This window comes from Diadema antillarum, unplaced genomic scaffold (assembly GCF_040938485.1).
Source record: "Diadema antillarum isolate AM-2024a unplaced genomic scaffold, OU_Dant_1.0 seq00000384_RagTag, whole genome shotgun sequence".
Lineage (NCBI taxonomy): Eukaryota > Metazoa > Echinodermata > Echinoidea > Diadematoida > Diadematidae > Diadema > Diadema antillarum.
The window spans coordinates 161,870-174,041 of record NW_027271382.1 but is presented as its reverse complement, the minus strand read 5'-3'; the positions used below and the strand labels follow the sequence as shown (position 1 = coordinate 174,041).

General features: G+C 36.6%; 1 protein-coding gene across 1 annotated transcript in view; it reads left to right on the top strand.

The window, feature by feature from the left end:
• LOC139731767 (zinc transporter ZIP12-like) overlaps positions 1-11,483 on the top strand; it is a 53,820-nt gene extending 42,337 nt beyond the window's left edge. Inside the window, exons 8-13 of the mRNA XM_071642647.1 lie at positions 24-137; positions 863-962; positions 1,604-1,756; positions 3,391-3,578; positions 5,065-5,178; positions 11,337-11,483. Coding sequence (XP_071498748.1) covers positions 24-137; positions 863-962; positions 1,604-1,756; positions 3,391-3,578; positions 5,065-5,178; positions 11,337-11,483 — 816 coding nt within the window. The remainder of the gene's footprint in view (positions 1-23; positions 138-862; positions 963-1,603; positions 1,757-3,390; positions 3,579-5,064; positions 5,179-11,336) is intronic.
• Positions 11,484-12,172: the final 689 nt, after the last annotated feature.

Here is a 12,172-nt window from a genome sequence, read left to right as displayed (position 1 = left end):
ATGTGATCATATGCCTTTTTCAGAACGACGACAAGACATCGATGTTCAACATGCAAGCCGACCAGGCGTGGTTGACGGAAACTGCTACAGTGGAAAACAATTTGCCCAACCTACCGGACCTCAGTTCGCTGACTCATGTAAGTGAAAAGAAGAAAGGCATCGAGGCTTCTTTTATCTTGTATGAACGTCTGAATGAAACTCAAGTTTAGGACTTTTAATGTTTCCACCACATAATGGATTTTATTTGAAAGGCTTGAAATGCTGTTCCATTTTCCTCTCCATCGCTTTTTGGCTTTTGTTGCTTCCGAAGTAAACCTCTAACGTTTCTGAAGTTCAACAATTACATTTTGTATATGGATATCAGACCTCCAAACCTTTCTGACTGAAAAATAAAGATGATTTAGCTCAAAAGCAGGAAAGAAAAAGCAGTTTCCAGAGGAGCGTGTAGTCAAATTATCAAGTAAAATAGGAAAATCCTATTGAAACAATAGCTAGGAATGGTTAAAATTCAGATTCTTTCCTCCAAATTCAGAATTGTTGGGAGGTCTGTATTATACTAGGGCACGAATCAACATTAAAAAGTTTATTGGTGCAATGTTTTGAGTATTGGATTAACGATATAAAATACTCCATGGAGCATTGCTGGATGGATTATTATAGACAGCAGGGATATAGTGCGTAAAAATATTGTTGTAGAATGTAAACACCGGGCAAGTTTTGAACCAATGATCTCCTCTTCAAGTGTACAAGGCACCCTGCCCATCTCACCACAGGAATTGCTCCCATGCAAGCGTCCTCTACATTAGTAGAAAAAAGAAGAGGTTTGAATGATTATCTCCGTGATGAATTCTGCATTTTGCAGCCAAATGTGAATGGAAACAACGATACGGAGGACAGGGGTGTCGAGCAGCTGGTCACCATGGAATATGATGAGGGCAACTCGTCGTCTTGCTTAGTAAGAGGTAACCAATGACAACGGTATTTCTTATTTCTCAGAGGTTACCCGTCATCCTTACCGCCTTAAATGCTGCTACCATTTTTGTTTTCACCTGCCACAATTTTTATCTTATTTTCTATCCAGTTCAACAATTTTATTGCGCTATGTCTATCATATTTCATTTAAGAGTTTTTTTTAAAGAAGATATTGATTTGGTTTCATTATGTTTCTGTTTGCTGCAATGTGATTATCAAATGAATATTTCCGCCCGCGAAGAAGATCTGATGCCAACCCACTCTTTACAGTGGTATACGTGTGTGTGTGTGTGTGTGCGTGCGTGCGTGCGTGTGTGTGTGTGTTTTCGAAGGTGTTCGAAATTGTTGTTTAAAACAAATCTTGTGATTGTGCCGTGTTGAGTTTACTGTCCGTTAGAAATTAAAAAAAAGGTCATCTCAGACAAAGATGTTGTTGTTATATTTTTATGGGGGGGGGGGGTCAAGGGGGTAGGGCGTGTTTCTCGGCGAAGATAAGAGACTCCGTAGATAATGTGTATACTCGTAATTCCAATTAATATGAAGTACTTTTAACGCCACCTTTTGCCGGTGTTATGGAGACGGAGACCTTGACACCAAAATTTCCTTTCATCCTTTTTTTTTTAAAATCAAGGTTTAACACCAATATCCATCATGATTTTACTCGGGGATGCCCTCCACAATGTCTTGGATGGGGTTGTCATAGGAGCGGCTTTCACCTCGGACATCTTCTTTGGTGTGTCTACGAGCATCGCCGTACTGTGCCACGAAATCCCGCACGAACTAGGTGAGTGCAATCCATGTCTTGATCTTAAAGAGAGGATCCAATTGAAATCAGTTGAATGTTGTTTTTTTAAGCAGTTTTGGAGTTTGAAAAATTTGAAAAGTTGTTTAATCAAACCAGAGAATAGATAATCACATTATGCCTATCATATATACCATGATGCGATGGAATCACGTTTTATGTATTTGTTTTATTTTTGATCAGTATCTGTTTTATTTTTAATCTCTTTTAATTTTAATGAATGCATATGAACAGAGCTACCTCAGACTGATCAAATGCTTATGTCGATTAAGGAATAATGGCATGTTTTGTTTCTGGGGAAGGTTATGATTGCTAATTATTACATTCAATTGCAAACTTATATAAGATTTAATGACATCATGTAATTTGTATGTGAGTATCGGTATTACTGTTTTATTAAAACTTGTGAGACTCTAGCAGTTCATTACTGTCTGTATCATAAACGATTTGAAAGGAACGGTACTATTCGTTTCGTGCAGCGTGAATCTGCTAATCACAGTCAACGCTGAACAGAAAGTAGAAAAGAGAAAAAAGACCCCCCAAAATGACATGGCCACCAAATGTATACCTGAATTCGAAGCATGCGACGATTTTAAAGTAAAGACAGCGAGTTTATCTGTCTCATGCCGAAGTTATAGTATTATAAAAAGCTGTTTGTAAAAAAAAAAACACACGCACACACACAAACACACACATCCACGTTCAACAATAACAACGAAAATGGAAAGGGAGTGACTTCATCATTTGATTTTCAGACGAATTTATGTCATCATGGCACATCCAAATAATTGTTTCGTTTTTATCTTTAAGTTTTGTCAATTCTGCTATACGATTAGCATTGTCCAAACAATTTTTTTTGAGAGGGAGAACACTGCCATGAATTATTTCGATTGGAGAAAGTGGCACGTTCCACACTAAGGCTTCCGTACTATCGTAATACGATGGAAGGTTGGAGGCTGCACAACCCTTTTCTGTCAAAAAGACATTGTCATCCATTTGCTTTCTTGTTCTTGCATTTGTTCTGCCCATTATAATTAGCATATTAAGAATTGAAGCTACAAGGAATTAGGAGGTTTAGTTGCTTCACGAGTGATGAAGATTCATCAGACAAAACAAAACATCTAATTTTTGACCTTCTCTGCGGAAAAAGACAATGTCTTTTAGTTTTGTTTTTCATCAGATAATTTCGTTTTCAACGAACTCTGAAACTGGCAAGAAATGTGATCAGGTCTTAATTAGACGCCAGCATCATTAGCTTCACTTCCGCCGATAAAACGGACCGCGTGATTCCGCTTGACTGTACCACAGTACAGTGATTTCATCGTCACAAAAACTACAGCGAAAGTGACTACCCAATGCTCCTGATGCAAGAGGGAAACAAACTACACACGAGGAATTATTTATCGAAACAGCTTCTATGTAATGAAGCTCTACAGTTTTTTTTTTGTTTCTTTTATGTGTGAGTGCGTATGTGTTGACTTACCCCGAATTCTGGACCTTAAAATCCACCCATTGGAAAACAGCTCTAACAAAATGTGTAGTACTTTTATTACAATGTCTAGATGTGTGACTACCCAGGTTAAATGAAAATAATCATTTACTACCATTTCTTGAAGGTGATTTCGGAGTACTCATTGGCAATGGTATGTGCTACGGAGCGGCCGTGTTTTGGAACTTTGCCAGTGGCTGCTCGGCTTTCATCGGGCTCTACGTGGGTATCCTCATTGGGACGCAGGAGGGCGCACAGAAATGGTTGTTTGCAGTGACGGCGGGATTCTTCCTCTACGTATCAATGGTGGACTTGGTATGTTAGAGAAAGAGGAAACAAAAACAATAAAGCAAATTATAATCAAATTTCATTGTTACTTGTCTTTCTCTTTTCTGTTAAATTCTACTGACCTCAATATTTTTCAAGTCTTTTGTTGTGCTGAAATACACTGCACAATTTCCATGTTGTGTTGAACAGTGCTGACTTTTATTTTGAAAGTATTTGTGCTTTGTGCAGTACTGTGCGAACTGTTTGATATTGTCAAAGTAACATTTAATTTTCTTTTACGACTAGATTGCACACGAGGATAATTCATTTTTTCCTCAAAGTTATAATGCCACTAACTGGCAGTTTGGTGCCTCACGATGGAAAGTGGGGACAAATTATTGCGAGATATTGTAACTGTATACAAGGCTGTTATCCGTTTAAGGAACATACCCTCCTATAGCCTCAAGCAAACATGATAGAGCAGTAGAAAGAGACACAAACAAAATGAAATAAACGTGGGTGATTACGAACATATCGAAGACTAAGTGCACAGGTAATTTCGACTCTAAATCTTCGTATCCATAAAGGTGGACTTAAAGGGGACCTCCGGATGATTTTCAGACTTTTACATTTGAACAACTTTAAATCAGTTAAACTGAGTACAGAGTTTCAGAATATAGTGATTGGGATGAAAAATGAGAATGTTTTCAAAATTTATAGCAAATTGGAAAGAACAAGGATGATGACATGGCAGCCTCACCATAAGAATGCATGAGTTGGGGTTCAAGGAAGCAGAACAAAAGAAGAAAGCATGCATAGATTCTTCACAGGTGAACTTGTTGAGCGAGTGGTATTGTAATGGAATTGCACTGCTACATTTCTGAAATATATGAGGCTCTGGTGTCATCAACACTGTTCAGTGTAATTTGTGTAAGATTTTCAATTTATTGGTTTCTCTGCTCAAAGACCACAAAAAATTCCACGAATTTATACATGGAGCTGTTGATTTATGAACTACATGATGTGAAATTATGAAATCGTCCGGAATGTCCATTTAAGATAAACGGAGAGGCATTGACATGGCCTGGTGATTTGCATTATACGGCATGGCCTAATGATTTGTATTATTATAATGCATATGTAATTCAAATTGCTAAATAAAAAAGAAAACCAATCAAACCACCGAATGAAACAAATTGATAACAATCACTATGGAGATAGGGATCATGGTAATGCCTAGACGACAGAGGATCCATTTTTACAGAGGTAAACGAAACCCCTGTTTAATTTTGAGATTTCCAATGTCTTTAATTAGGGGATGCTGTCTTTAAATTGATTGGCTTCTTACAAGCAAACAAAAATATCCGTCCAAATAGAATTAGGATAATGGTTGGAAACATGTTCATGAACATTTTGTTCTGCTAGGGGACGATATTTTGCTTTCGGTTTTGTGTGTGAAGTGCGTTTAAATATGTGATTTTTATGAAACTTGATAAGGGCATTTCATATTTTCTCTTCCCGTCATGATAACCAGTTTGGTGGGATGCTGAAAAAGGATGTTGTAGGGCACCCCCATTCCCATGGGCCGTCGTCACCCGCAATGAAACGGTCGCCCGCCATGAGCAACAGGCACAGCTGGCTACAGGAGGTAAGGAGATATGCGCTAGTATTCACTCAGAATAAGGATGTATCACAGTAGATGGTTAAAGCTAAAGCATAGTTCTCGGAAGGGCTCAAAATTCATCTTCCATCACGTGGAATTTACTTCCAATACTTCGAAAGGTTCTACCAAGAAACTTTCCTGGCTGGCGCGATGTTTGCAATGATGATGAGTTGTTTTGGAGTGTTCTGAGATCAAAAGTGTAGAAAAATTTCGATCGTAGTACACGACTTTTATTCTAGAAGAGACCTTCCCCTTAATCCCGCGTTCCCCATTTTGTGGGAAGGTAGAACATAATGTGATGATCGATCGTGTCCTTGCAATCGTAAATTAAGTTGTATGTGATTCACTGTAGTGTGGGAAGATCGATGGATATCGTGTGGCACGACTTTTTCCCCATAACCTTGTATTGATTCCATATTTAAAACAAATTCATGATAAATATATTACATAAATTATATTCCCAAATCAACACAATTCTAGCATAGCACAAATACAACGAAATCAAACCAAGCTGTACTTTCAGCAAACAATACATTTAGAAAGAATGTAGAATGCACCTAGAAATATGCACTGCACACATAATCGTTGACTACTTGATTTGTTAATTACGATACTCGATTATTAAAAGTTATGGCGTAAGCTCTGAGATTGTGGACTTTCGTCTTTACACAACTTAAATTGTGTTGTTACAGCGTTATTTCACACATTTCTTAAGCATATGTGTACATTTTAGAAGAAAAAAATAGACAGTTCTGCTTGCATACGAGAGCTATAATTTGGCTTTAAATACTGTAGAAAGTAAAATGACTCATGGAATACAGTCGGAAAAACACATCTACTTGCGGTGTATACCGAGGAATATGAATGTCTATTTCCATGTACAGAGCATGTCAAAACGCGGAAAGAAGGGCTTTTACTATTTGAAAGTGATGACTAAAGAATTCCATTTTTCAGAAACTACTTCCTTCCAGAAGCTGTATGATCTCATTTAAGAAATATTCTGAGGAGTACAGTGTAACTGTCTGATTTATCTACATGTCTGTAGGAAGAAAAAAAAAAACCCAACACATTATAATGTCCCTGCTCACTAAATGCCTTGTCCTGCTTTTTTGTTTTTGATTGTTCTTGTTTTTATTAACTCAAATACAATTTCTAGGACATGCGAAAGCGTGGCATTATCGATAAACTTTAGACAGAAACACGTACGCAGCAGATGATTTTTGGGAATCACGATTAAGAGGAATCTGTCAAATAAATTTCGGTTACCCTCGAATATATCAGAGGGTCACTTGAAATGAATGATATCCTTGTGATTATAATTATCTTGTTTTATATCCCTTGTGTTCTTTGCAATAACGATTGATTCAGTGGAAACCTGTCGCATTTATTTATTGCTATCTTAATTTGTCGGCATGACTCTTTTCCTGATGCACTTAGCACTTTTACATCGCATCTGTAAAACGGCACTTAAGATTGTTAAACGATTCTTTTCCTGCCATTAATAAGAGGGTGTTATCAGTTTTAAAAGTCATTGCAACCGTGTTCTAGGAAATTAGCTGTAACTGCCATATCTTGTAACAAGATCGGTGAAGATTTGTTGTATATCGGAGAGGCGGGTGAATTTGCGGACACTCAACAAACCGTAAATGTCTCTCCCTCTCTCCCTCCCTCTCTCTCTCTCTCTCTCTCTCTCTCTTGCTCGTTGAGCTCGGTTACTTTGTAGTAGGTTTTAATGACCTACTTACGATCATTAGAAATCAAGAACAACTCTCTGTTAGTGTAAAATGGTGATTAGCATTAATTTGGTGTCCGCGGTAGCAACTATTTAATGCTTTCGGAAACCTGTTTGATACAATGCAGTACTTCCAATTCTATGCATTCTCCCAATTCTTACTCTTCATCGCTCAGTTCTGGTCAATTCTGAACGAATCTGTGTAGTTAAACCCGTTACCGTTACTGTTTCAAGAAAGGGGAGTATGGCAGTATGACGGAAATAAACATCATTCAAAGTGAAAACGATATCAGGGGAAAATCATTGAAATCCAACCAGCTCTCTGCTTTTTTGTTGTTTTTACTTACATTTTTAAAATACTGTAGCATTTTCTTTATTCCCAGCTACTTATAGTCAATATTTGCTTGTATTTTCTAGACATCTATAACCATATCTCTTATGCCTTGTTATGACATCCGAGTGCATCCTTACTGTATACTCATGCACGCACTAGCACCACATGCACTTTCAGTTTATACTGTAGAACATAAAGCAGCATGTATTCATACAGCCCTCTTTTACATCTCTGTATATCAAAAAAAGACTGGCCATAATGTTCAAGCTATGCTTGATATGGCGACTATCTGCACTTTGTAGCTGTCATACCGATATCTATTTCCTCTCATAACATTCATGCTCAACCTTAGTCTATTTATACATTTTTTTTTCAAATTATTGTTTGCCATTTCTGCACTTTATTGCATTTTGTCTCCTCCTGCTGTTAACGGTTAATGAACGTAATGTCAATATTTGCTGTAAAACATCAAATTTTATTGATATTTTCCATAAAGAAGGAAGCAAAACCAAACCAACCGATCAATCTTGAAATCTCACTTGTAGTGTTCAGTGGAAGTCATGATTCTTTGTATCTTCTTATCTCATGGGACAATGGAAGCTTTTTTTTCTTACTTTCCTGACAACATATTTCGCAGCATATCTTAATGCTCTAGTACTTCTTTATGACCAAAAATAAAATGTCATGTGCATTATCACTCTAGAGATGAACCTCATTCTTATTATTCAAATGGAACGAATTGTAAACAGACGATCTCAAATATTATTTTCCAAAATTGATTAGGTTTATTTTTCAAATTTTCATAAATAGTGAATATCTTGAAATATGGTGTATAAAGGGTTTGACGAAGATTTTCACACCTAGCCTTAATAATAATAATCATGATAATGGTAATGAGCGTTGTTAAGTTGAGATATTTGGATTGGATTTGGATTGGATTTATTTATTCAATACTCCATGAAAACCATACAAAACAAACAGAGAAAATACACTACACTACACTACATATAAGTACAAATACATTACATTCAAATTCATGTCGTCAAATTTGAATAAAGTAACTGATATGACTTCAACGGATACAAAATATAAACGTCAACATAAGAAATCATGAAGCATTAGGAACTCGACAGGAAGGCGGTGTCTTATATGAAGCCAAGTCCTTTAACATGTACCAAACGAATATCATATAGATTCCAAAGTTACAAACAGCAGCACACACACAAAAAAAGAACCATAGACACACAAACACATTAAAGAAAAAGTATATATATATATATATAGTCTTATCAAAATATTTTCTATGATACATTAATTTTATTCCAAAGATTGTCTGTCACTCAAGTATTGCTTAAGATGGGTTAAGATGGGACACATTACATATATCATTAATGTACAGAATAAATAATAAAGGGCCTAATATAGACCCCTGTGGCACACCACACTTGATTGTCTTTTGATTAGAGGTATAACCCTTAATTGATACATATTGTTTATGATTATCCAAATAACTTTGAAACCATTTGTATACAACACCTCTCATACCATAACAGTGAAGTTTATCTAAAAGAATATGATGATCAAGGGAATCAAAAGCCTTACTAAGATCTAAAAATCAATTGTTATTTGGGTTTTTTTCTAGTGCATTCAATATTTTGTAAAGAAAGTCAACTAATGCATAAGATACACAATACTTATGCCCAAACCCAAATTGATTGTCAGTTATAATATTACACTTTTCTAAAAAACAAACAAACTATTACTCGATTAAAGACACATCTTTCAAGAACTTTTGAAAATAAAGGAAGAATAGATATAGGGCGATAATTTGATATGTCCTCCTTAGAATCATTTTTATGTATGGGTTTAACTTTTGCAATTTTTAAATTATTAGGAACTTCGCCAGTTGACATAGATAAATTACAAATTTCACCTAAAGGAATACAAAGAATATGAATAACTTTTTTAATAGGCAGAACACCAATTTCATCACGCCCAGGACTTTTACCATTTTGAATATTACTAACAATCCGGATTATTTCATCAGGAGAACACGGCTCAAAGAAAATACTACTTGCATTTCTTTTGACATTACTCATATAATTACCAACTTGTTTACAAGATGAGGCAAGTTTGGGCCCAATATCAATAAAGAACTGATTAAAAGCAGAACATATATCATCTTGCCCAGTAACAGTTTTACTATTGCACTTTAATACATTAGGGAGGGCATTTGACTTCTTTCTTGTACCAAGCATACCATTAACTATATTCCACACTTTTTTTCATACTACCTGTAGCTGATTCAAATTTGTTTCAAAAATACAAAATCTTAACCTTCTTTATATCTTTTGATACCATATTTCTATATTGCTTATACCTAAAACATCTGTACTCAGTTGGATTTTTAACATACTTCCTGTACAATATACATTTTTTATTACAAAGTTTACGTAGTGCTGTGTTAAACCACGGCTTATGCATATACCTTTTCTTATTTGTAACACGCTTGACAGGAAAGCAATCATAATATATTTTGGTCAACTTTACGATAAAATCATTATAAGCATCATTTGAGTTATCATGTGTAATATTCCAACACGTCTTGCTATTGCTGTGATCAAGGTTGCTAAAAAAAACAAAGAAAATGATACGAAAATATGGGATTTTTTAATCATAACTTCTAGGATATTCCTTGTTATGTTACAAATGAGATATAACCGGAAAAGTTTTGTTTTGCTCTATCTGATGATGGAGGTATTTTCAAATGTTTAAAAATGGCGCTTAGCTCATTTTGCAACGAAACTCTTCATTTACAGTTATATAGGGCATGATAATCAAGAACAATGCTCTATTTGCTAGACATAATTTCCGTCTTATACATTAGTATACGAATAATTTATGAGTTGTGAGTGCATAGGGCACGAATATCGCACGAGGCGCGAGATAAGCCACTGGTCTATTCAACAAGGCGCGTAGCGCCGCGTTGAATAGACCAGTGGCGAATCTCGCGCCGAGTGCGGTATTACGTGCCCCAATGCACGAACAAAATCATAAATTATTCGTTTTATACAACACCTTGTCCACAATCACAGTACTAAATTAGTGACCGCTAACTCAGGAAGGCCCCAAAATAAATGTAACAATTAGGCCGAGAATTGTAAACCACCCTGCTTTCAAACACTCGTCATGATTCGACCACACAGTCACAGGAATCACAAACTCCGCAGGGTCTATACCCATTCTACGCTAACGTTAGATCGAGTTAGGCCTGACTGTTAATCCTACCTGAGATGTCGGTAGATCTAGTAGTAGGTCTAGACTTTCTCTATTTCCGAAAATGATTTTGTATAAAAACACAGAAAAATAATCAAATTACGGTTTCTCAACTTGAAATGAAGTCTTGATTTTGGGAGCACTGTGGTCCACGTAGCAGATCAGAGTCAAAACTAAAAACACAGCAGTAGGTAGGCCGCAATACATGCAACTAGCTAGGTAAAGTAGCTGCGCGTACACGTTAACGTTGTGCAGTACTCCGCCGCGACTGGTCTGTTTACCGGCAGCGCATCGCAGCGCAGCCGGCCAGCACGTACAATGTAGTTTGCTGGCGCTTTGCTGCTGTGAGCCACATAACTCTGTGAGCGGCCATGCATTAGTAGCCCCCCACGAAGCCGTGCTACAGTACCTTCGAGCCGTGCAATAGGCCCATGCCAGGGGCCTATTGTATGGCTGTCACTCTCAATGAGTTTGGTAGGTATTTTCTATTGAATGTCATGTGACATGTTCTTGGCCAATCACAATTCGACATCATTCTGAGGTGTTGTATAAAAAGAACTAAGAATTTACATATTGCTTATAGTGTCTGTCTCCGGCCCTGACTCTGTCTGGCAACATGTTCCACAATGACAATGATAATGATAATGATGATGATGGTGATGATGATGATGAAGATGATGGTGATGATAATGATGATGATGATGATGATGATAGTGATAATGATAATGATAATAACAGTGATAGTGGTAATGACAATGATAACGATAATTACTCAAAACCTTCTATTCTATATCTTCACAGATGGCGATAAACGAAAAATCCGAGAAGCGGGAGAAAATCATCACTTTCTTCTGTCAGAACATTGGATTGCTCGTCGGATGGGCAATCATGTTTCTCTTGGCCTTCTACGAGGAGGAATTGCTTTATCTGAAATTTGTACGCCACTGACGTTTACAAAGATGCCTGAAAATTAAAGCTTGCAATACATGACGTTTCTAGTCAAAGGGCCTTCGCAGTGCAAATGCGTGTCGACTTGTGCTGTCTTATAAAAATGCACCCTTACCATCAATCATGTGGCTAAATGAATATTTGAATACGCAAAATATATCTTATAATAAGTTTTCTACTATTTTTACTGCCAGATTCCTTCGATTCGCCTTTGAACAAAAAATCCTAAATTCTCGATCGAAAAAAAAAATCGATCACTGCTCAACTATAATCAACAGAAGACAATGGAATACATCTTCCCTAGACTGAGTATTACTTAAATATTCCCATATGATGTGTTTTATTAATCATATCAGTCTAGATATGGAATCACTTAAGTTATATGCTCATCGTTTAGGGGAAGGCGCATACCTATGCCTTTTTTGAAGATCATAGTACTTAAATTAGTGATTGTAAGATGATGTCATAGACAGAATATTGGTTGGTTTTGGAAGGTTTGTTTGTTAGGTGATACGCTATCAGCGTGATTGTGATTAAAGGCAAGGTATCAAAACCAGCCGATTATAGGTTTTATGTTTACGGCACGTATTTTTCCCAAGTTGCCAAAAATGGCATAGCGACATCAGTAGTTACAAGGCCGCATTTCCGTCTAGCAATGCAATACATGTTCACGCGGCCACGTTGGTTGA